We start from the raw sequence: 26,976 nt of genomic DNA on the forward strand, positions 1-26,976 counted from the left end.
ATCAAGGCTTTGGATTGCCCGTAACCAATTATTATTTGTTTTAGTATTTACAGGGTAATTTAAAGTGCTATCTATATTAGGATAGAAAAATCATAATTGCATGATTGTAAGTAAATTTTACAAAACATAAATAAATAGCGAATAAATATAAATTGACATTTTTATCGATGAAAATAAAATATAATACAGTTTTATAAATAATGTAAATGTAGTTTAGAAAAATCCATAGTATATTTTTATTTCTTTTAGTATTTATAGGGTAATTTAAAGTGAAATGTATAATAGGATAAAAAATCATAACTGTAAGATTTTAAGTAAATTTTACAAAACATAAATAATTTGCGAATAAATATAAATTGACATTTTTATTGATGAAAATCAAATATAATACAGTTGTATAAATAATGTAAATGTAGTTTAGAAAAATCCATAGTATATTTTTATTTGTTTTAGTATTTATATGATGATTTAAAATGCTATCTATATAAGTATAGAAAAATCACAATAACTGCGAGATTTTAAAACTTTCGAATTAAGTTTGTTACAAAATATAAATAAACAGTGTATAAAATAAATACAGTCAAGCTGCAAACTAACTAATCTACTAACTATGCAACCAACACACGGGCTATTAATTCAATTACAACCGTGTTAAATGACTTTAAATTGTGGTAGACTTTAGCTAAAAAATTTTTTCATAAATTACTCTTCAGTACTAGTAAAACGAATATATTTTTATTAGAACTTAGTAAGAACAATAATTATTAGCTTATTTTTTTCTTGTCCAAACTAATGAACCTTGGTGTGAATGGTACAAAAGACTATTGACAAATCGAAGGTGCTAAAGCCTCATTATCTCAAAAGCAAACAATGGCACTTCCTTAACTTTTGTGAAGACACAAAGAGTGGTGAGTGAGAGGGGATGGTATGCGCCCTGGGGTTTCCCGGGTCCACTGGCAGTGACCTGTAGTGACCGGGGTGGAGACAGTAGTCAGTCAGTGGCTGTGAGTCAGTGAGTAGTGATAGTGCTAGTGACATGGGATCTCCTGGAAGTAACCAAGACAACGACCCCCGGTGGTACCCTGGAGGATCCCCGGACACCCCAAGGTCCTCGGTCTCACCCCCGGAGACAGCCTCGGTGCCTACTACAGTGCCTGAACTGGAAGATCATAGGAAGTCGTGTGAACAGAGGTAGGGGTTGTGTTTTTTGTTGACTCGGGGGATATGTTGGAAAATTCTACTGCTATATTTTTGCGATTTTGTTGTTAGTTGTGCTAAATTTGAATACAGCATAAATGTAGGCCTATTAAAGTTGGGAAATAGTATTAGGCTAAGCTGTGTAACATACTAAAGTCTTCTTTTGTTGTTGATGTTTTTAATCTATAGGCTATGTGTTAACATAAGGGTAAATTCAATTTTATGAAGATGCTATAGTAAAAATAATGTAAATGCTATTTCGAGTAGGATCTTTGAAACTTAATGCAACATAGGCTGAGTGTCAGTTAGAATTTTTATTGTGTAGGCCTATGCGTTACATATACCAATAAATTGACAATTTTATACATTATCGGTACGAACGGTACATATGTAGTTAGGCTTTTGTAGCATTAAAATCGTTGATGCGTTCAAGATATATCTCGTTTTTGGAGGGTTGGTTTTAATTCGTGTATATATTGTAATATTTTCTGTAATATTAACGGTATTTTTCTAATTGCATATTTTTTACTTTAATATGTGTCATGGTAAATGTGGAAATCGTTGACAGTCGTTCGGTTGTGAATAATTGTTATAGCTCCTGTTTATTTGATCATAGGCTATACGGGAGAGTTATTTCCTTCAAAACTATGACTTAACTTAACTAAATCGTATCTATTTCTAATACGCTACATGGCTATAATTTTACTGTGTGCCATATTTTATTTACCCAGCTTTGTGCTGGCAACAAAGTATGTCGTTGTATTACGGTAGTGGTAGTGGCATTTAATATTTACACATAACGGGATATATTTACACCTTATTACTAAGATTAAAGACCTAGAATACAGTAGTTAAAAGTGTTAAGCAAAAACTTGTTACTGACAGAAGACTCAATGAAACTGCTTTATTTAAGAAAAAGTAAAGTATACGATTCATTACATTCTCTATTCGAATGTACTCTAAATATCTGATTTCATCAGTACGATATCAAGGATAAAAAACGGTACTGTACGAAAAACAATATCGTTATATTTTGTTATAAACGTATTTCCACAAGGTTTATAATAGTAGCTTACGAAATTCGCGTAAAGGCGAATTACGCGAGTTGCGTTCACTACTTTACCTACGACCGTTTTTTAATAACTAACAATCACTATTCATAATGTCTTATGAGAGGTTATGTTTTCGTTTACAACCTCTCACTGCCACTGATTGTGATGCAACCACTCATTGTCCCAACTACTCAATTGTTTAATCAATTAAATTGGTCTTATCAGCTAATATGTTGACGTTCAAAGTAATACAATTTTACTTCTTTTCTCTCTGTCCTCGAACCTAATTGGCCCAAGCTTGAACTGTTGCTGTCCAAAACAAAACAATGCTGTCCATTGAATCTTATCAATTCTAAGAACCGGATTGAAAATATTAGTTAAAAAAACTGTCGTAGTACAATGAAGGAAAGTTTAAAAATCGGATAAGTGAACTAATGGCGTAGGACAAATTGGAATCAAATAATATTTCTGTTGTAGGTACCAAAATAATTTTACTTTGCGTGTTTGTTTACTGACAAATCGGGAGTAGTGACAGTTTTGCACTAGAGTCCTCGGAGGCTAGCGGCCATCTTGGATAATTTAAAACAGCTGATAAGAGTTATTTCTCGTACAAAAGTGTTTTTTTTTATTAAAAAAAAAACAGAGTGATTATAATTTAAACGTAGGCTTAAATAATCCACAGTAACTGTGGGATTAGAAATTGTCTTAGTTTTTAATTGTTTTACGTGTTAGAACGCCTAGGCTCCAAGGACTCAGATCCATGAAGCATTACTATTGTATTTGGCTACTTTGTAAGGAGTATACGGTATCATTGAGATGAGGGTAGTGGGCAGGGGCGTGAGAGACGTTAGTTTGACACTGTTTTCGGGGCTTTTGAGGGCCTGTCATCCCCCCCCCTCCAGTGACAGCTCAATAGCCAGGGGCAGTTACCTAGGTCGTCCACCTCGGCCCCGCTCTGTCTATAACTTTGTGGGGATTTCCTGCTTTTTAAAATATACTTGCCACCATTCCTGGTCCAGCCGTTTGCTCAATTTATGCTAGAACAATTATAACTGAGGCATATGTCTAATGTGTGGCAATGGGGGAAAAGCCATGTTCAGAAACATGTATTAGTCAGAAAATGTATTTAGGCGATGGCTGTTTTCACACAATTTCGATATTTTGGTATTTTAGTGGAATTCGTTTCCAACGTGGAATGGTGAGAAGTTGGCTGAGAATTATTATTACGAAATGGTTATGAATTTGATATTAGTTAGATACTTGCGTTTAGTTCCCGTAGAATTAAATCGATTTTGTCATTATGGAAATGTAGATCAATTATAGCAATATGTCGATCATGTATGCTTGAAATCGTAATAGATAGGCCTTAAATGTATAAATCTGGAAACCGAGCTGTAGTTGTGAACGGATGTGTTATGTAAGTGGCCTTCAGTGGTTTGTGTTCGTTCTCACGTAGTAGGTGTAAGAAATTTTAGGGATCTAAATCTTGCAAAAGGTATTACAGAAAGTATACTATCTGTACTACTAGACATTACAGAATTGTTTTTATACCCAAATGAACTTTTGATATTGCTTATTTGATATTAATAATTCTAGTCACAACAGCTAATACTTATGTATGGAATATTGTATAATTTCCATAACTTCTTGCTGGAGAGTTTGGGCGGTATAGTAAACGTCATAATAATACATCCACAAAAAAATTAGGAGGTCAGGGCTTATATTGCTTTACAAGAGTGTTACGTACACTCAAACACTTGTGTATGGACAAAATATAATACTTATAGACATACTACAATTTGCATACTGTGATCTGTCTTATGACTATGGCACTGTCAAGATATGGATTCCATTAATCCTCATTGCCTCGGCATGACTAGGCACTTTCTGTGCGCCTCGGTGGGCTACCTTGTACGTGCGATACTGATCTAAGACAAGCCCCAGGTAACATTGTGCGGTGAGCCAGTGGGGCAGAGCCCGAGGTGTCCGTATCGCACCATCGTCGCCCATTAGTGGCGGAGCTGTCGGTTCAGGGCGTCCGCCCCACTGGATACATGGGTACCTGAGATGGCAGGAATATGCTAGTGGTTGCGGGAAATGCCGTTGGAAATTGCTCTGTATAGAATTCGCTAAAGAAGGATATTATTATTATTATTATTATTTTGTTGTCATGAGAGCCGAAGCCCCCTGACTGCTTACCCGGTACCTATCCTTCAGGACATACCCGGGCCCCATGATGTAGGCCGAAGCTTACGCATCAACCTTTAGCACATCATGGGCGGATGACTTAAGGTCATCAGGCTCGCCGGCTGCCGAAGCAGACCCTTCGGAAAGAGGGTTGCCCCTCAATCCTAACCAGGGATTCCGGCTGCTTGTTTAAGCGTCACTCCACCTGGGTTCCACTAGGTCGGAACCTAGAGGTCCATAGTAGAGCGCCCCGACGCATTTAAGAACTGCCAAAACATTGTGTACTGCTAAAGAAGGATAGTGGCATCTTTCGATGGTAGTTAGTTGAGTGGTTTATTTAGTGATATTCCACTTCAATTGGCTTCTGCGGTTCAGCATATAATGGCCATGGGTTCGTATCTTGGCGACGTCAATATGTATCGGGCCACTCTTCAAATAGCTTGATACTTTTCACACACAAACCTGTTGCTTTTTTAAAGAAGAAGTAAAAGACACGATTGAATCTATACATCGACATGCTCCGTTAGCTTGCAATATTGCAGACTTGATAATACAGTCGACGTGGATAAGTCTGCTGGAAGTAAGCCACCCTAATCCAATAAGCATACAATGTCCTGCGTCTGCATTCTTCCAGACATTCCCGTCGGGACTAAGCTCTACAGGACGCGGTAATCCCATCACCTTCTGGAGCACTTGACTCAACATCTACAGCCTCAATGGAGGCATCCAGGTCGGCAACTTTCTTCTGAAGTAGAATCGCCGGTGAAGTAGAAATATCAGATCGATAGACTTGCTTAACGAGGGGTAGATGAGGGTGGAGATTAAGCTTCATTTGTCATCTTTCGTTTTCAAGCTTTGAATCGTTTATGTGAAGGTTAAATGTACAAATTATGAATTGGATAGATGAGATTTACGCAAACGATGCCTTAATCAGGACGTGCCCAAATCACTAATGTTCAAGGAATGATTGCCGTGGGAGTTTTAATGGCAGCAAGTTCACTGTCGTGATATTTAGAGGGTGAATCACCCCTGAAGTGGGTGTCTGCCAATTGATAATCTGGATTGTTCTGTTTTACGTAAGGAACTGTAGTTTGTATTATTTTATTTTGGAACGAACTTTGAATAGCGCCACCACAAATGTAAGTGCTGTCGTGAGAGATGAAATCACGTCACGAAGTGCCCAATTCACCATAATACTTTTGTGTCAAAATATGTGTATAGACTTACTTTGTTTTATACCGTTATTTTATTGCCGTGATTTTTCAAGACCCTGTTGATACATATTCCTGTTACAGTATGATGCATCTCTTTCTACAAACTAATCCGGATACACATCCGGAGAGAGAAATGAACAGAAACACGAAGATGATTTTCTTGACCATGGAAGCTCTCTCAAAATATACCCCATTAGAATCTGCTAGTTACTATGCCACATCCAATGTGTTAATTCCTTGTTTGTTTCAGGGTGTTCGGAGCCATGGCCAGTGGGTTCATGAAGGGTCCCACTCTCCAGCCCATGATGTCCTCTCACCACCAGTTTCCCCCGGTGTCGGCCCTCTCGGGTCCCTTTGGCCTTCATCACATCGACTCCTCCGTCGGCTTCCCACCAGGTAAGTCGTCCATACGTCTGAGACATGATAGATTTTCTTTGCAGATTTCGTTCGATACAAGCAGTACCTATCAATTGAAGAGGGCCCGCGCCTCAGTAGTCCTGCTCACTAAAACTTCACTACGCACCGACAAAGTTCATTCGGGGATTGGGGTTGTTTTACGGTATTACACGTGTTAAACAGTTTCTGATGCAAACTTCCCGACTAACCCAAAGACGTCAAGACCATGATGCAACAAGTTATCGATTATCGCAACGTCAGTGATTACGTAATTATCGAAAGAAAGATATATAGAGATGGCATGGTGAAACGATATGGTGAAGCCCCACAGATCGCGGGGCTTCACACACAAGGGAGACACGCTACAGCCCTGTGTGGGATCAGCTGATATTGGTTGATAGAAATGTTGGCAGGGCTTTGAATTCCGCGGGAAAATTTTGGAGGGTGAATTATTAGTTAGGTTTCTCTGGGATCCGGGAAAGTTGAGGGAATTCCGTGTAAAATAGTTTTAACGCAATAATACGACGTGGTAGTCTCCGAGTGTAGTTTTTTTTTGTTTTTTTTTTTTTAGAGAAAATGTTTTATTTTCTTGATCTTGACATTTGACATTTGGATGCATATTGATTGATATTGCAGTTGATTTAGTATATAGATTTTCCCCGTAGTTGCAAGGGTCGTTAATTTCATATATCAGACAATATGAACATGGAGAACTAATTAATAATTGAATTACTACTTTCATTGCAATAAATATACTTTATTGGATTAGGGGAGTACTTTTTTCAACGACAAGTTATGTGCTAATAATTTGATAATATCCTTAGTTAGTTATAACGGCATACCTCCAATGGAGAATAGTCATTTAGTTTGATCGTGTGATTTTAGCCCAATTCATTACAAACTATTGGTGTCAGCAATAGGATCACCGTATTGACGGAACTGATCATTGAGTCTTTGAACACAATCTGATCCGCTTACAGATTACTGGTGCTTAACAAATACTAGGTTACCAGTGACTTACTTGAGCTCGGTCATGGTGCACCAAACAATTATTTTCTTTAATCATAAAAGTGTTATGTGTGAAAGTCATAACTTGTGTTGGTTAGTCTATGGTTTAATTTACCTTTGTTGCAGCTCAACTATGCATATTTTAACACAAAAAGATTTTCGTTGTAGATAAACGACTATCTAGACAAATACTAGGTTTCAGTGAAACCAGATATTTACGTGAACTCATTGAAAAATGTTTGCGTAACTGCCAATACAGCTTATAGTCATGTGCTTTAACACAGAAATATATTCTGTGAACAACCTGTTTGGAAATGTTAAACATTTTATTCGCACGATATTTTCACGTTCGTTAACAGTCGCTTTCAGCCTTCGTACTTAGAACCCTCCACTCGGGCGGAATATCGTAACGGAACACATTTTAATCCTTAACATTTCGCTACAAAATACTGTTTGGAAGTAAAATATATAAATCTCCCATTGAACCACTCTGTCTAGAATACGAAGTGACTGTAGACGAGTACGATTGTACCAGTCGTTGGTGTGGAGTGACTCCTTCAAAACGCGCTCCTTCACTCCTACCTTCATCAAGTGAATCTAATCTGATTAATATCTTCATTTGATCTATACCTCTTGTTATACAAGTCCACCTTCACATTTTACGATTTAGAAATTTAGAATACTCACCCTTGACAGGTTTACGTATCCAGATGTTTGTTTTACGATTGTTTATTTTCATCAATATTGGAACTTAGTGTGGGGAACTATGGTCTGGGAGTGTAGACATGCATTAGGTTATGTGATCTATTCGTCATATTGCATCAATGTAAATCGATGTGTCTGTGTGCTGATGACTGTAATATTCTGTTTTCAGGAGAGTCACATGATTATGTCGAAAAATCTTTGAAACACTATACTTCAGTTTATTCACGAATTGCTTGATCAAAAAAATCTATTAGTAAATAAAAATAAAACAAACCTAATATCATTTTCAACCAAACAATCAAAAGTCAAATTCGAGCTCAATATTTTCTTAAAATCAGATAGAATAGATCAAGTAGGCCAAACTAAATTTCTTGGTTTAATCATTGATGAAGATCTCTCATGGGATGATCACATCAACCACCTCGTAAAAAAATTATCTTCTGATATATATGCTCTGAATAGATGTCCCGATTCTGTGATTTGGAAACTTTAAACATTATTTATTATTCATTAGTTAAATCCCACACTTCATACGGAATCACAGTCTATGGTGGAACAAAAAAGTCAAATCTTGATAAAATACTCAAACAGCAAAAAAGAGCAATTCGCACAGTTATGAAATTACGGAAAACCATCTCAGTGAAGAATCTTTTTCATGAATTGGACATTTTAACTAATCGATATACAAACATAGCGTAATCAAGAAAGCCATAAAAATGTCACGCATGTTGCATCAAAGAAGAATTGAATGGGGTGGAGTATAAATTTCAAATGAATAACTTGAGTTTTCCGATAATGCTCATTTGTTCACCCGCTTCCAAGATATCATCTCCAAGACCCTACTTTACCCACAGTGAGTACAGTGTCGATGTCAACCCACTGTAAACATTGCCGTGTTGAATGTTTCCCCATCTTCCAGCTGTTTGCTCTGTGACGTCATTAGAAGACACAACTCCGCACTTACGGCGGGTAATTGGCACGCGTGTTGGCACGCAATCCCCCCTCCCCCTCTCGCCCCCGGACGTTTACTCTCATAACATTTATCTTGACGGCTCCGATTGATTTTTAAGAGGGCTGTTCTGTTTTGATTTCTCTCGCTTCGTTGAATTGTAAGCGTTGAGAACACATTACGTTCCGTTGGCGCGTAGGTGACCTAGTTGAAAATTATCGAATGATTTTAATAGAGGCAGTATAGAGTAGTATATTTACTTTAGTATAGAGAGTATATAGGCTTGAAACATCCCTACTTTTTTGTTCTCTGTTCACTAAGCTTAAACTTGGCTGTGAATCAATAGGTCACTGCATTATTACATAACAAAGTAATTTGCGATAGACGGGATTCGAACTCGAGCATCAAACACAGAAATCCTGCGCTGGATCTTGTAAGATGTCGGTTCGAGATTTAGATTACAATAGGTTAACATCTTCAAAAGCGTTTGTGTACGTATTTAATTGCTCGTAGAGAACGCCAAACATTTGTAAAAAAACTATTACACATATGTCGCGTTGTTTTCCTTTTTCATCGTTAGTAAAGAATTAATCATCGCCAAAGAGATTATACCAGCAAAATGCAGTAGCAAATTGACGTGGAGAAACAAAGTGGAGAAACAAAATAACTACAGTACAGATTATGAAAACGTTTAGGAAACCGTGTGATTATGATTATGTGGTGTCATTTTTACAATTTGCCAAGGAATCCCCTTCATGGTTTGATCCGTGTTTTCAATACAATATAGATATTTAATGTGTCTTTAGATCAGTTGACCCTAGTCAGTAAATACCTCAGTTTTAAAGATCGTTTATTTTTAGTGATATACGCCAGTTCCATGCTAAAGAGACGTAACAACTTATACAATCTTACGTATACCGTGTGGCATTTTATCGCTCATCTAAAAGATTTATTTTTAAAATGTGATGAATTTTGACAAAAATATAGAAATTGCACTTCTTTTGACAAATACCGTTGAATTTGCGTTCTCTTCCTAGAAATGCGGTTCGAGTTTCGAAATCATTCCTTTAGACAAAATTGGTAGAAATATCATCCACATTTGTGCTTTCATCGAAAGCCATTCATATCCAAGCATTAATTCCACGGAAAACAAGTCGCTTGAATGCCAACATGCGGAACAAGACTGGGAAACGCCAGTTGTGTCTCGTGCTTCGAACCAACATCAATTATTTAACCGGATTAGAGGACAAACATACATTAGCAGTACACATTGTATGCCTTACCTGTTCATTATTCGGCGAAAATTGGAGTTACGCGCGGGTACCAAGTTATAAACTACGTGTGTGAGTGTGTGTATTTGCACTAGTGTGTGCAGTTTGCCGCAGCGAAGTTGTGAAATGGATATTTAACCATGGGGAGGAACCAGCTGTCGACTCCCACCGGCTTAGCGACACACGCTTAATATTCATGACTGAAATTAATTTAAACCAACAACCAGGCTCCCTCCTTGTGCTGGGGCGTGATTTGTTAGTTTCGGGCGATAACTCGACAAATTCGCCGAGGGCAGAGGGGTCGGAAATTGTATCTTTTTGGAAATATAATGTATTTGGATTAGGAAATTTGTACCTGTTAGTTGAGTTTTGTCAAGTTGGACAAATTGGGTTTTAATATTTAATGAAGAATGTTCAAACATCCTTATTGTATCGCCAAGGTGCTTGAGGTCTGATTAGAAGACAATTTTGTAGGAAACAAAAAAGGTGTTTGAAAATGGAAACAGTATTTTTGAGGTGTGTAACTCGTTACTGTGTTGGCAATAGTCATAACCAATAAGCGATCAAATTGTTTTGTAGATACTGATAATCAACTTTACATACTATCAATCGTGATGTGAACTGCCTACAAGAGCACGATCTTCCTCCAGTTAACAGGCTTTACTAGTGTTTCGTAATAATTGACGAGATTTTTTTACTTACGTTTTCTTGAAATAATAATAAGAATAACTACAAACTAAGTAGTGTTGTTTATTGGTTATCCAGCAACTAGAAATATTTAATTTCATGCAGAGCATGTATAGACCAGCGAGATTGCAATAGATTGTAGGGCAATAAAACCAAAGAAGACAAAGTCAACTAAAAGAAATATGTATAGGCTACATGTTTAAAGACATTTTTCTACAGTTTCGGCGTGCTCGTGTTGTATCCGTAGGGTTGGTTAAGCAATCTCAGGTAAGGGAGAGATAAATACAGTTTGGTACTAAAACCAATTGCGACTTTAAAAACACATACTAGTTTAATTTGAACTTTCCTTTTATAAATTGTATTATTTTTCCATTCTTCGTATGGTCGTGGAGTTTATTATACATACAACGCAGTATGCCGTTGCCGTTTCGCACGTCTCGCAGAGGTTGGCAACACTAGTCGTCGAGTGACTGTACAGACCCAGACTGTCCCTCCATCAGCAAGGACACTAAGCCGGATTACTGGAGGCTGTCGCTTCCCCTCCCGCTCCGCCATTGTTTCCTTTCTCTCTCCTGTATTTATTTTACTTCGGCACCGTCCCCTAAAAAGTCCGGTACGGCAAAACAGCGTCGGGAAAAAACGACCAAAAAGAGTTTGACGCGAGTTTTATTCGATCTCTGACAAGCTCGGATTAGCTGTGACACTTACGAGGGCTTGGCGCGCTCGGCGATATCAGATGCAAATTGGTCTCTTGCATTTCATAGACTGGCTAGTGTATAGTGCTGATGTTAGATATTCACTACCAAGAGACACGCGTGTAGGTCGTCGTGACTGAGCAATTACCAAGGCCTTACACCATAATGATGGTCGAGCTTGATCTTACATCGAACAGGTGACAAGATACTATAGTCCTCGCCACCCTAAGTTGAGGCAGCCAAAGGCCGCACTAGATATACGCCGTGCGGCCTTGGGATGCCTCAACTTAGGGTGGCGAGGACTATAACTTACTTTGGTCACGATTGAGTTCTCAATTTGCCTAGGAATCCATACAGGACCCACAGTAACATGTCCTCTGTTGCAGGTATGGGTACGAGAAAACAGCGGCGAGAGAGGACGACGTTCACGAGAGCGCAGCTGGATGTGCTGGAAGCGCTGTTCTTCAAGACGAGGTACCCGGACATCTTCATGCGAGAGGAAGTGGCTCTCAAGATCAACCTTCCGGAGTCAAGAGTGCAGGTGAGGTGGAACACATTTCTTCTTGAGGATTAATGCCAGCTTCTTGTACTTGTTAGCGTAATGCAGAGGATGATGGCAAAGAAAAATATTGTGGACTCGGAAATAAACGTTTAGATTCCACTAAGGCTGTTAAGGTTTGTTTTATAAGTGTGCCAGTAAAAAAAGACACCTGTTAGTAGATTAGACTTATCGTGTACCCATCATCCCAGGTTTCACTTGTATCCACAATTGAAAGGATATGAAAGTAATTCTCTCAAACTGAAGTACCAAACCCGTATGTTAGCCATTCGATTAACAAATCGGATACTATTACTTGGCGATGTAAGCAACAAAAAGGGGCCAAATCACCAACCCTGGCGGATTCCGCATTCGGCGATTTGCTAAATCGCGAGCACTCAATGGAGTCAAAGTGGATGGGGCGTTTATTTGACAGAACAAAGGGCTGATCTTGCCCCGAAATGCTAAGCTCATTAAAGCATAAAGGCAGTAGGAGAAAATCCTTTCAGGAAGTCATTCAACACGAATACAAATGCAATCGCAATACAAGCCCCATTACCAATCCTCGATCAGATTTTCACTGAATAAAATCGCTTTTCTTTAAAATCGGATGTGAACACCGCTCCCGTATTTGTTTAAGTTGGTGATAAAGCTTGGTGAATCCCGCCGAGAATGGATTGTTGGAACCTGGATTTGGATTTTAAATTCATCAGGTGTTTGAATTGTGGATTCACCTTGATAGACGGATTGATAGACCAGTATATCAGATTGCATTGTTGATAAGCCCATTAAATACTATTCAGTTTTAGAAGCTCTTTCCATTTGAACGACATAATGAATATTTCATTCATGCATTTTCCTATTGTGCTATCAACTTAAATTCCTCTTGCTGCAGAACTATGTTTTCAACTATATTCCGGCACTGATTGCTAACGAGAAAATCACTGTATCTTCGAACTTTGGAATATGCTCGAATTTGCAAAGATTGCATCCCATAGTAAATCTTACAAAAATAACTTTGCAATCAAATTTGTTACAAACATAATTTCCAGTCGAATTACGATTACATACTCATTCTCCTCTTAGTGTACGTTTGGGACTACGTAAGCCAAAATTGTTTTACCTCACTGTCAATAGGTGTCCTATTTTATTCACCTAGAAGAGTAGAAAATATAAATTAAAAGTAATAACCAAGAGAAGTGATAATTGACAAGTACAATTAGGTTGCTTGAGTAGTAAGAATATTCCTTGTAAAGTTGCAAACTTTCAGAAAGTTGATTTTAATAGTCCTATTAGTGTATTGTGTACCTCGCCACAATCAGTAGGCCAGCTGATGGTGACGTCAATGGCAGACGTGTGCCTCAATCCCCGCCGGGTCTAATGACTCCATCAGCGATGACAGAGCCTGACTTATGCTCTGTTTGCCCAGGATTACGGCTTCAGCCCTTGGTTGATTTATGCCGATACCTTGACGTCATCGCCTGCTGCGGCTAGGGTGTTGTGGCGACCCCTCGCTGCTATAATCACCCGCGGTTGCAGCTATGGGCGAGAAAACTCATGGGCCACATATTAGTTGTATTGAAATATATATTGTAATCGGATTGGTGAGTCGGTAGCGCCACGGACTTGGAGCGTTGTCGTGGGTTCGGATCCTCACCCCTTGTATTGCTGCATAGGTTCCACGCACAGATTCGTAGTCTATGTAAACGGGGAAATTCAAGGTTAAAAGAGGCCCTCTTCAGATAGTAAAGTTGGAGTTTTGTTGCAGTTAACTAGAAAACCTATTAAAATTACCCACGTACATTTCAATCTTTTGTAATCATTTAAAAAGGGAGTAAAGTTGATGGATACACTGATGCACTCTATTTTTTCCGGATGTTTAGGATTTTTAGGGTTTGAAATCACGAGCGTACAGTCAAATTATATGAAATTTTACTTACATAAAAGAGTCAAGTCTTCTTGATTGTTCAATATGAACCCAAGACGATTGTGGTACCTTTTGGTAGAGGTGTTAGAAAAAACTTAGGCTACACTCCGTGACACTAAAATGCTGTTCATCAGCAAACAATATGAAACGCAGAGTAAATTATATTGGTGAGACATGCGTGACTTTTAATCCGCATTAAAAAATGTTAAACTTGAAAATATAAATGGATCATACTTTAACAGTAGTGGTGAACTGGTGGACCTATCGCGAACAGCTGTCGGGCAGATGTTAGCAGATGTTACAAAGTTAATTAGTTTAAAGGGCATAAGGCGGAAATGACGTAAAAATCCGGAAATGGCGTTCGATTTGAGCTGACGTCACGATGGATGATCATATGATGTTCAAGGTCATTCGTTTGTGTTTTTAAAAAAAAGGAAGCTAGCCTACAGTTGTAGTGTAGGATAGCTTCCTTGTTTTGTTTATTGTTTATTTGTATAAAACATGAGGAATGACAATAACTTACATACTATTACAATTAATAAGGAAAACATGTGCGAACGTACGTATCTAGAGTGAGCGTCTGCTAAAGTGTAAAACGAATGAGTTTATTGGTGGCCTTTATAAAGGCCGTTTTGTGTAGCTCGGCGACGCTTGTGTATTTGGATGTTTACTTCTTCAACTCCTCTATTGTATTATGGAGCTCTTTCCATCTTGCCATGTCTGCATTGTGCTCGGCCCATTCGATGTCGTCTCGAGGCTGAGCGCACCAAACACGATCAAATTTGCGTCGAATCTCTTTCTCCTCCTCTAGCAGTTGAAGTAGTTTTTCTTCCTTTCGTTTTCGCTCCTGCTCTTCTGCCTCGATGCATGCTTGGTGTAGGTCAGAGTCTTCAATATCGCTTGTCCACTGTTGTTGTTGTTGTTGTTGTTGTTGGTTGGCCATCTTGTGCAAAGTAAACGAGAGAGGTTGAGTTGACTGGTGAAGAGCTGGATGCGAAGTGACTGTTGCGAGTAAAGAAGTGCAGGTCCCTGACGAAGTGGGCGGAGCTAAAGCAGTAGGGGTGGGGGAAAGTAGTAGAGGTGGGGGAGAGCAACATGAGGGCATCATTCCATCCGTTTTAAAAGTATTTTGATTCTACGTCCCTTGTCTTGTGAGTGATGTTTCAGTTTTTCTTGATACGTTTTACAATTACATTGACAATAGGAGAAAGATTCACATTTTTTACAAGCCATTCCATCTACTTGACATTCAGGTGTTTTGAAACACTTAAGATTACAACAATAGTATTTTAAATCGTATTCCGATTTGTGATCAAAAGATGAATTGGAATTACACTGTGACATGTTGCTCGACTGAATTCTAAAACAAGAATGAGAAGCAATGTGTTGTGAGCTTCTATTTATAGTGCAAGAGTCAGCAGCTCTCACAAGTTAGTCTACATTTTTCCATAGTAGGTTAACCATTTGTGTTAGATCGTGTATGTAATTTTGATGCTTGTCTTGATATGTTTTACACCTACATTTGCAATAGCCAACAGACTCACATTTTTTACAAGCTTTTCCATCAACTTTACTTTCAGGCTTTCTAAAACATTTTAAATTACAACAATAGTTATCCAAATCGTATTTGGATTTGTAAACAAAAGGTAAATTGTATTTACGCTGTGACATGATGCTCGGTGAATTGTTGAAACAAGACTGAGAGCAACTGCGTGTAAGACCTGTTATTTATAGTAAAAAGTTCAAGGTCATTTGTTTGAATTTTAAAAAAAGAAACAACATATTAGCATATAGAATTAATTATATGCTGATATGTTGTTTCCTCTTTTAATTTTTTTTAATTTATTTTTTTTTAATGACATAAACATTTTACAAACATATGTACATAGATGGTTATTTACAGAAAAAAACTTAAAACTAACATTGATGGGTGATGTGTAGAGATAGTTCAGTGGAATTGTTTCCGCAAACTCCGTGTGATACCAAATAGAGGGATCCTGGTTGAATACCTCGCAGGTCTTCGTTTTGTAGTTGCTGCACAAATCGTCTTGGAAGATAAACTTGAAATTTCGGTTCATCACCTGGTGAAAACGGTGCCTCGCTCAGTGATGCTAAAATTGCGTCTCCATGTGAAGTTTCTGTCTTCTTCAGCTCGTGAACGATGTAGTGTTTGTGTTCCTTCAATTCGTGACATTTCTTAGTACTTAGAATGCTGGATTTGGACTGGGTGTTGAACTGATCCACCAAAGACTGGAGAAACTGTTGTGAAGCCATTTTCTTGATTAGGACTACCCTGTGAGATGTTGCCTCTGCGATGTCTGGAGTAATACTGATGAGGATCCTGAGACTGTCCACTGTATTTATAGCACACGTTCCCCCCTCCACTGCTATTTCCTTCGTAATACTTCCACTGTTGCTGTTTGAATTTATTTTTGTCCCAATAGTGAAGAACTAGAAAATTAGCTAATCGGTATGCGTTTTGTAGTGCACATTGTGTTACTGTGCGATAAGAGTGATCTGTTAAAGTACAAATAGGTCCATAATTAATTTGATGATCCTTGTCCATTCTTATGTCGAAAACATCGTGATATGTGTATTGTTGTATCCATTGTCTTTTTTCCGATCCTCTTGTATAAATATGGGAAAACTTGTTAGAAAAATGATACATGATATTGTTCAAGTGCTTATAGCTTATCAATCCTTCGTTCCACTGAATATGGTGAAAATGTTTAGTTATCCATTTGTTTGTTCTTCTTGCTTTGTCATTCAATTGGTTTACTGAAAATGGAGCTTCAAATATAAACGGGTATACGACATGTGTAATCAAATCTAAAATCACTAATTCTTTTATCACAAATTCATCTTTGTTATCACGAAATGCTTGAAATTCTATTACACAGGGTTTTATATCCATAATGTTTAACCCTATCTACACACCACCACGTATAGTGTTCAACTGAATTCACACCGCGCCTTGGTCACTCTTTTATACTGTTTTTCTTTAATTACACTTCTTGGGTTGCTGGTTCTTCTTGGTTTATAGTTTCATATTCTTCAACAGCTTCTATCGCTTCTTCATCAATTGATTCGAAGTTCCTTAACTGTCTCCACATACCAACTTCATGAGGCAATCTATTAAAAATAGATGTATCCACGTGTCCGTATAATATGGTGCTTTCCGGTTGTTTTTCTAGTGTATCAATTAAATACTCCTTGATGATTGAACTTGAGAATACAAGTTGTTTCATATATCTAGAGATAGGAGACGTTGCATGCATTAAAATGTAGAATTCTTCACGTGAGAGTAAAATTTTACTTTCATGTTGAGTTAAATCTCTAAATCGTACTTGTAGTGTTCCACGATTCTTTACTATGTCAATTTCATTGTCAGAATCCAAAAGTCGAATATTAGTTTTCCTTCCGCAAACATTAGTATTTAAGTAACATTCAATTAGATTTAAATGTTTTAGAAAAGATTCCCATGCCGTTTCAGAAAATATAACCATTTTTGTACCATGCTGCAAGATTACTGTAGGTGTATATTCCGATGATTTCATTAGTCCAGCTGTTACACTTTTACCCAAACATAGTGAGATAGGATAGTAAATGCGTAGGAAAACTTCTTTCAAAATATTAATTGGTATTGTATCTTCATCTTTCCGCTTCCTCTTAGTGCCATTTTTTTTAGTTTTTTCTTCTTTTTCTTCCTTGTCTTCTTTGTCTTCTTGTTTTCGAAACTTTAAAAATTCTTCTATTTCATTTACGATTTCTTCATGGTTTTCTTCTTCCAATAATGCTGCTTCCTCTGCATCCTTTTGTACGACTGATGGAGAACTCATTTTACTCATGATGTAGTGTAGGATGTTACCCATTCAACGAACGAGCAAAGACTGATTGATGGTGTGCGAAGCTCCTCCTTTTATAGCCGACTGGTGGTTGTGGTGAAACTCATTTACAACACTGTTTTGACTAATCCCGTCAATGGTGTGTACGTTACAATTTTATCATGCAAAATTAAACAATATGCAGATGTTGCATCAGGAACGTTCTCTTCAAACTCCATTTCTATTTTTATATCCACACTTGATGACTTTACAGATTCGTTTTGTTTTGAACAATCTATTACAATTATTGGAGCTTTTGATTTGTACTGCTCGGGAGACAGTATCGGGGTGTTTGTTTTCCCGTAGTATGAACTTTGGAATCTAGCGTACATATCATACAAAACGGTGTACCTCTTCTTAGTGAAAGAAATATTAAAGTTGTCGTAAGGGAAAAATTGTGAATTAAGAAACACTTTACAATTTGTTAGTTTGCAATGATCGAAATGACTGGCATTAGCTAGTAAATTATTCCTTTTTTTTGTTTGTAGTGCAAATATTACATATCTTGCTTTTTCCAAATGAGTAGATGTTTTTACAGTCCATGTGTGTCTTTGTGTTTTAGGTAAAACTGGATATTCATGAAATTCCCAACTTCTGAATGGTATTACAATATCTCTATCTGATTTCAGTTGTCTCAACAGTGTTATTCTATGTTCATCATTTAATCGCACATGTGGTACTCTCCAAACGATTTTGTCCAAAGTTAAATTCCAGTCTAAATTTGCATCAGTGGTTCCAGCTGCTGCACAAATAGTATCCTTATCATTTGATGATCTTAATAATACTAATTCCTGTTTCACATTTATTATTACTCTTCTGTAATCTTCAGCAAAGCCTAGAAATAATTTCAATGGTATGTAGAAATCAAAGTTCCCTGCAGAATCAGGGGTGATTGTGTCTTCATCGGGTGCAACCCATCCTCCAATTCTTAACAAATTCTTCTCGTTTTGTGTCAAAGATGCTAATCCTTTTAATGTGCTTGTTAAACCTACTTTCTTTGTAGAATCCACAGTTACTCCCGATATTTCATATCTAATTTCATCAAATAAAAATGCCATTGGATTATTGATAAAAGGAACGGTGGTTCCAACTGTTCCATCTTTTTTTGTTACTCTTCCTTCAATATATAGATAACTTTCACACGGAAGAGTGTAAATATCCTGTTGTTGTATAGGAATTCTAATTTCATCATTATTATTCAATTTTGACGAAGCGTAGGGGTTGTGCGTGTGATACTCCTTTTCCCATAAAGTCTCGTCGAATGTAGGTCCTTGTGCTATATCCAGTATTTCCATTTTCAATGAGTTTTAATCCAATATCCTGTAAAAACTGAATGTTTTCAGTAGTTAATCCTTTTGCAGATGATGAGCTAGTTAGGTGTTTACCCGACAACTCTCTCTTCTTGAATGACAATCCCATGGTTTAGGTTGATGCTTTTATGTGAATCCTGATCGTAATACGTTCTTCTCTGAAGTCTATGAGGTTTCCGTCTTGATCTAGTATGTTCAACACGATGTCTGAAACAACACTGGTGTTTAAGGGAAGGTACACCAAGTTTTGTGGCTTTTCTACAATCTTAAAACCTGGGGCGACTGTCGGATAGAATGTGTGCAATATATGACTATTCTCTCCATCTCTGTATGATCCTTGTATAATGTTACATGTAATGTCTATCGTATTAACTTTCAGTATTGTTACAGTTTTATCACCAGAATAGGTCTTTTTAGGTTCTAGTATTGGAGTTGTTTCAGAAAATCCCAATAATCCTCCAATTGAATGTTTTTGAGTAAAATCAATATAATATGAAGAAGTTATTTCAGCTTTCATGGTATTGTTATTTCCTCTTATTGTTATATATTCTTTTTCTGATTCCTTTTGAACAAGTTCGTTAAGTTCTTCGTTTTTCATTTGTTTTTGTATAAATTCGTTAATATGGTCTATTTCGTAAGATCCTGTCGGTAAACTAATTTCTTTCATTGGTGTTAATTCTCCTAAATTATTTTTGCTTTTGTAATAGTGTAATTTGTTATTGACTCCTTCAGAAATATTTGGAATAGAATTGTATGTTGTTAAATCCAATAATGCAGCTTCCCATAATCTTCCTTTTTGCAATCGTAGAGCTGGAAATAGAATACTGCGCAGAGTTGATGAAGTGCCAGTCAATGAGACCGTATAGGAAGACATCTTAAAGTTGACTAACGCTTCTAGCTAAAAAATCTAAACATAAGTGTCCGCAAATTGTTGTATCGTCAGGTTGTTCTCTGTTATAGTTGTAAAATACTTCTTTTGCTGTGCGAAAGTAACGTTGAAGCTCTTTAGGTGGTGGCATATTACCGTAACTATCGAAATAATAAATAATTTGATCAAGTTTTTTATAACATATCCAATGAGTGCCAGGACCTTCACTGTTTTCTAAATTAACTATTCCAGTCTCATTTTTCCATATTTTACCGGGCAATGCATCTTTCATAAACACTCCTCTAAAAAATGGTATTTTCATACAAGAAGCGTATATAATTAATTCTTTATTTGTCAACTCTTTGTTTGGAATTAGTATTTGTTTTTTCTTGTTTAATACACACGGTATGGTCTTAAGTATAATCCTCCTCCTTTTTTTATCATTGACCATATTGTTGGTTTCTTGTTTTTTTTATTTTGATTATTCCTTCTTTTCTTTTTAATACTACCTCCTTGCTTTTTAACCGTTCGTTTTCGGCCTTTCCTCCTCTTTCCTCCTCCAAACGTAGTTTTTGTCTTCATTGCTGCTGTTACTGCCAAAGCTGCTGCTTTTTCACCAAAACTTGCGTCACTAGATTTTACTCTTTGCCAAGCCTTTTCAGCAAGCGCTCTATCCGCTATGGATCTATTTTTTGTATCTGCAAACTTTGAATATGCTATATCGTGCTGTTTGCAAGCTTGATCTAGTTTATTTATTCCAGAATCTCCTCTTTCCAGACGTTTTTTCAATTTTGTTCCAGGTCCACAGTATTGATATCCTCCAGGCAAATGCAGTTCTACTGGTAGTAAATCTATTGTTTTGTTAACAATTGCTCCAATTGGTTTAGATAATAGAGAAACTGCTGATGATGTCAATCCTCTTCCTCTCTTCAAGCTCTCTATATCACGACTGATGTGCTTAACCTTTGACATCTCTATTTATAGGGGAATGTACCCACATCGGCTTCACTCCTCAAGTGTTTGACAATGAATGTTTCATTTACGAATTGATTTCTTATTATGTACCTTTATCAATCCATATTATATTTTTTGTATTTTCATCTTCTTTGTTATATTTTGAATATGTTGTATCATTACATGTGTGTACTTCTTCATTTTGTTCATCTTTTATTAACACTTGCTTTTTTATATTATCTTTCATCTAATCCAAAGTCACCGCTTCGTGAGGTAAAACTGCATTGTAAACATTTTTCTAATGGTGAAATCTTTCTACAGGTTTAGTTCTAAGCATCTTTGTTTTGCTAGACATAAAATATTGCTTCATAATGACCCTATCAATCCATTGATCTCTATTATCTGGATGCACTTTGTTATGTCCTGGATGTGCTGGTATCATATTGTGAAAATCAAACATTACAGTACCCAAAAGTCTAGCAAGATAGTTTACATTGACAGCATTATCCATTTGTTGCGGATCTTCAAGATTTGTAATTCTTTTATTATTACATGTGTATATTTCTTCATTTTGTTCATCTTTTATTATACACTGGCTTTTTATATGATCTTTCATCTGATCCAAAGTTACCGCTTCGTGAGGTAAAACTGCATTATGAACATTTGCTAATGGTAAGTTTTTACAATCAAAAGTGGTAGTCTTTATATTATTATGTTTATATTCATCGGTTATTACAGGAACTTGTTTAAAAACTACCACATCTTCAGGATTTACTCCACCTTTTACATTAGTTATCTTTTTGTTCTCAGCATGCCAATTTCCATTCTTTTGTAACATGATTTGACTTACAGTGGCAGCATCTGTTGGTTTTAATCCTTCTTTAACCTTATGTAATATTTTACCTTTGCAATCAATTTGTTCATTATCGTGAATAATACAATTATCTTTAACATATTTGAGGTTAACTGCATCCGAATCTTCTTTAGGGTATCCTATATCATTTATAACAAAGTTATAAAAAGAGAATCTATCTTCTTTTCTTTCAGGGATTATAGAATGTAAATATCCTTTATTGACTGAATCTTGACTATCGACAGGATCAGCTAAGTTTGTAACTCTTCTGTTTTTAACATCGTAAACTTCATTATTAACTTGTAAAGTATTTGACAGTTTTGAAAGTAAATAATCTTTGGTGACGGAATCGGAGTTTTCTATTGGTTCACCAACATTTGTTATTCTATGAGACTTAGCATTATAAGAGTCGTTTTGAAGTTGTAGGTTCAACAATTTTTCACTTTTTAAAGTTTTCAAATTTATTGCATCATTATCATCTTCTGGATCTTTTACAAACTTCAATCGTTTGCTGCTTATGTTATAATCTCCTTCAGCTGTTAATGGTAAACTATATCTTTTACCATTGGATTTTGGTTTTTCTCCAAAATTGGAATACCTTCCAAACTTGTCCACGCTCATGATTCAACTGAGTTCCCTCGATTCTTGTCCTCCTTTTATATGCGATGATTAAGCAATAATCCTTCGATTTCGTAGTTCATCGATTAAAGCTACCCATTCATTGTCCAATCCGGTATGACCGGCTTCCATGGCTTCATGTAATAATCTCATTCGATCAACCAGCTTATTGACATCATTATAATATATTATGTTGGTATTGTATAGACTTTTTAATAATCCTTTCCCTGAAGATGTAGGTTCGTTGGTTCTTGGTCTTTTGTGTAACACATTTAATTCAGCTGTAGATATAGCTCTTCTTTTAAGTTGAGATTTTTTCACTTGTGTTGGAAAAAGATCAGCTATGACACTTGTGTATTTTATTGATCGATTTCGATAAATGGGCAAATCTTTGGAATACTGCTTTTTATGTGCATTTGTATCATTTAGTATATTTTTAAACACTGATAGGTCTTTTTTGGTATATTTACCAGGTTTGTTTTTAAAAATAAGTTCAAACAGTCCTGTTGTACCTTTATATTTTTGGTTACCAATAAGGATGTTATCGTTTTCATCAATATCCAAATTACTGTCTCCAATCATAATACCATTGTCTTCTAGTCTAGCTCCATAAATGTGATATCTTCGATTAGCCTGTGTTGAATGTAACATGTTTAATAAATATTTTCTGCCCAAATTCCCTTTGAATGCTATGTTTGTGCTTAATGTACTTAAATTTGTAGGATTAGTAGATCCTTCTTCTTGACCTGCGGAAAATCCTTCCTTTTCTCTTGAATCTTCAGTTTCTTCTGTTTCTCCTGTTTCTTCTGTTTCTTCACTTTCTTCGCTTTCACCACTTTCTTCAGTTGATTGAAATTGTTTGTATTGTTCATAATCTCTTGATTCTTTTTCATACTTAGAAATCGGTAGAATAGCATCTCCTTCGAAAGGTTTTTCAATATTCTTAACTAATCTGTTTAAAGGATCAGTAACGGGTTTAAACGTTGATTCTATAAACTTTTCTCTTTCGCTTATACCTAACTTCAGAGCTCTGTTTTTATGTCTAATAGAATCACTAAGTGATTTTATTTCTTTTAAGAGCTTTTCTTGACTTGCCATGTTTACAGTACGAAGTGTTGATTTGAAATAGTGATATTTAGTGAAGCAGAACGTATTTATCAAACCCTATTCTATATCGTCCGTCTTTTATGGCTTGTTCTTTCATAATGACCAAAAATCCATACTTTTCTGCCCATGCTTTTCCACAAATTTGTTTAAACTTATCAAATGACATATCAGCATTTACATGATCGTTATATACGTGTTTCAGGTTGGTTTCATCTTGTTTGAACAAAATTATAACATTTGCATTATCTCTGATAAGCTGCTTTGGAATTTTACTGTATGTTTGTCCTATATATATGCTGTCGATATTATTATGTCTTCCCATGGCGAAATAGTTCCTAATAGTATCATGATTTTCACATGAAACGTCATCAAATAGAAATACTGAATATGGTTTAGCTTGGTTTGGTTGCAAAACTTTATCACTGGCGTTAAATTTATAAAAGTTAACACCTGACACCTTCGATATGATTTTCTCCAACAATTGATACTTTGGCTGATGTAGTGACTTTGAAAATATGTATAAGTTATTAAACCTCAATCCTTTAGGATTTGTAATCAAATTAAATACGACATTAGTTTTTCCACAGTTTGAAGGACCACTTATAATACATCTGACTGTGTTTGGAAGTAAACTACCATGTTTGCCAGTGTTGATTGTGTCGTTATCAACAGTGTAATCATCAATATTACTAATGTTGAATTGATCTTTATGATGCACAATCTCCATCTTATTCGAAATCCAATGGTACAATGAGCTGTTCCCGTTAAATTAGGTCTTTTATAGGTATCCAAGAATCTTCTGTTTTGTTAAAACCTAGCCATCGTACTTTAACTTGGTCTTTTTTCCTTTGTAACACTTTTTCAACAAGATATACATCACCTACTGTAGATTTCAATAATTCATGTCCGTAGAACGCACCTTGTAACAAATTGCCTTTATTATCCTTTAATATGTATGTTTCTGGTATAGTTGGTTGCACTTTGTATATGGTAAATACTTCATTTGTCCAATTAGGTAGATATTTTTTAGTAAATATCGTTTTATACTTACTTATTCGAACTTTATCATTTACATTGAATTTTCTAGGCTTCTTTATTTCAACTTTAGGTTTTGTATTGTGCTTTATTCTTTTTAATACAAGTTTAGCATTTTTCTTGTTTACTTCATTTGGCGTCATCCCAATAGTTCTGTGAAACCTGTTGTTGTAATCACTTATTAACATTGGTAAAATATCAATCCAGAAGTAGGTTCCTCTGTTTGAAAACATTTTATACATCGCTCCTTTTAACGTTCTATTAAATCTTTCAATTATAGCCGCTTTTTTTTCAGATTTGGTTGAGTAGTGGTTTATGTTGTATTTTTCCATTAACTCTGAAAAACTTTTATTAAAGTATTCTTTGCCATCATCAGTTTGTAAATGTTTCATTTTGTTTTTATCTCTCTTTATAGCGATTTCCATGGCTTGTGTTACGCTTTTACCAGTTTTATCCTTTAATGGTAATGCATCTGCAACTTTGGTAAAACAGTTAATCACTGTAAGTATATAATTATGTCCTTTATTTATTTTACTATATGGCCGCATTTCAATCAAATCTGCTTGATACAAATCATTTATTCCTTTTACAGTTGTATTTCTTCTTGGAAAGTTTACTCTTGCAGGTTTGTGTAGCTCATTTACAACGTTTTCTTTAAAAGCCATTATGTTGTTTTCACTGTCAATGTTGGCAAAGTAATGATTTTCATTTTTTCTTGCATCTCCTTATATAGGTCAAGGTCATTCAAACCTTGTGTAAAAAAGGGGGAACACAGCGGACAATGCTGTGTTCCCCCAATTTTACGGAAAGGAGAAAGGATAAGTGGTGTAGGACGATGAAAAGGTAATTAGTCGATAGGGTTAAGGGAATAGTGACCAAATGGAAGTGTGTGGATCCGGTCTGGTAGGATGTGTCGTTTGTCATCGTTGCAGGAGAGCGCCTTCTTAACTTCTGTCACGCTGTACAGTTGATGATTATAACTCCTGATTGTGTTGAAGTGTGCAGTTATAACTTTATCTTCATACAACACTTGCTTGTAGTCTTCAAAAAGTACATTTTTCTTCAAATACAAATTCTTTACACCTTTTGCCTTTTTTATAATGTTGTCATCATGTAGTTTCACAGCATACAATTTTGATATAAGTGCTACGATTTCTTCAAGTAACACTCCGTTAGCCTCATCTTTAAATTTCCCTAATACTTTCTTGTTTCTGTCCTGATCGTAGTTCGGATGATCTTTAGGATAGTCAGAAAAATCAAATTCATCTTTATATACAAATGTGCGAAGATCTCTATACATATCTTGAGTAATTATCTTGTAAATAAAAGCATCTGTATCCATGTAAGTTATAACTATGTTCTCTCTTCCATAATGTGCAACCATCTTGTTGTAGTGAAAATCGTACATGTGCGTTTTTGATATATCTAATATTGACATTCCTATATACAAAGGTCGATCCATTTTTATACTAGTTTTCTTCATAGATACGGCAACAAGGTTTTCATTTATGATTACTGATGATCCAAAGTTGGGCTTCTGTACAAGTTTCTCCAATTTCCTAGCATCTGTTACAAGTTTTACATTTTTATGTTTCCTTTTATTTTCCAGAGTTTTACCGAATATGGCATTATTCATTAATTTAAAAAAGTCCTTCTGAAAGGCTGACGTTGCTGCTGCTCTTCTTGTAGTGTTGGAATCGATGTAGGGTTTCAGCCAGCAAGATTGAGAAAATTCCAAAACTCTGTGTACTTTGGTTAGACGAAGTCCTAATTCAAGTGCTTGTTGTACAGTCCAAAAGTGCGCTACATATCTTTGCTTGTTATTTAAATTCATCATTAATTTAGGATGTTTTCCAGTTGGTGAAATTTCTGTTTTTGGTAAAAGAGGAAGATCGTAGTGAAGGTCGTGTAGATGTTCTGGGTATTCGAAATCGCAGTCTAATATATATCCTGTGTCACCATGTTTTTGAATTTGAACAATATCTCCAATTGACTCTGGGTCGATCCATTTAAAGTTATCATATGGAAGGGGGTTGGACATTGCCCATCCATACAAATTGTTTGCATCAAAATACCCAAGATAAACTGATGGCTCTTGCTGGTTGTAGTTTGGCAGATCTTTATTGTTGGCTTTTACATGTCTTACAACGCTTTGAGTCAATCCTCCTCTGACACCGGACTCAACCATCAGCACCATATCAATATCTGTTAAAAGTTGAAGTTTGCAATTGGTTTCTTTTAACATCGCCTGCCAAGCTAATCCTGGAGATGTGTAAGAATGAAGAGGGTCTAATCCGTATGCTCCCAAACAGGTGTTTCTGAATTCCTCCATCACATCACAAAGCAGAGTTACATCGAGTTTAACATAAAAATCTGAATAATCCCCTAATGTTTCCATATCAAGTTCGTTCCAAACTCTGCATGCATGTTGGTAATCTTCTGGTGATATTTCTGAATTGTTCAGCTTGTTGGTAAAGGCTTCTGGTGGAGGAAGTGATGTCTCGTCAAATCTGTGCAATCC

General features: G+C 36.2%; 1 protein-coding gene across 1 annotated transcript in view; it reads left to right on the forward strand.

The window, feature by feature from the left end:
* Nucleotides 1-1,036: 1,036 nt before the first annotated feature.
* Nucleotides 1,037-26,976, forward strand: part of LOC129000219 (homeobox protein otx5-like) — a 41,078-nt gene continuing 15,138 nt past the window's right edge. Inside the window, exons 1-3 of the mRNA XM_054427174.1 lie at nucleotides 1,037-1,191; nucleotides 5,901-6,046; nucleotides 11,748-11,902. Of these exons, the coding sequence (XP_054283149.1) occupies nucleotides 1,037-1,191; nucleotides 5,901-6,046; nucleotides 11,748-11,902 (456 nt within the window). The remainder of the gene's footprint in view (nucleotides 1,192-5,900; nucleotides 6,047-11,747; nucleotides 11,903-26,976) is intronic.

Source organism: Macrosteles quadrilineatus, unplaced genomic scaffold (genome assembly GCF_028750875.1).
Source record: "Macrosteles quadrilineatus isolate MER2022 unplaced genomic scaffold, UCM_ALF_1.0 Scaffold_8__2_contigs__length_117827958, whole genome shotgun sequence".
NCBI lineage: Eukaryota > Metazoa > Arthropoda > Insecta > Hemiptera > Cicadellidae > Macrosteles > Macrosteles quadrilineatus.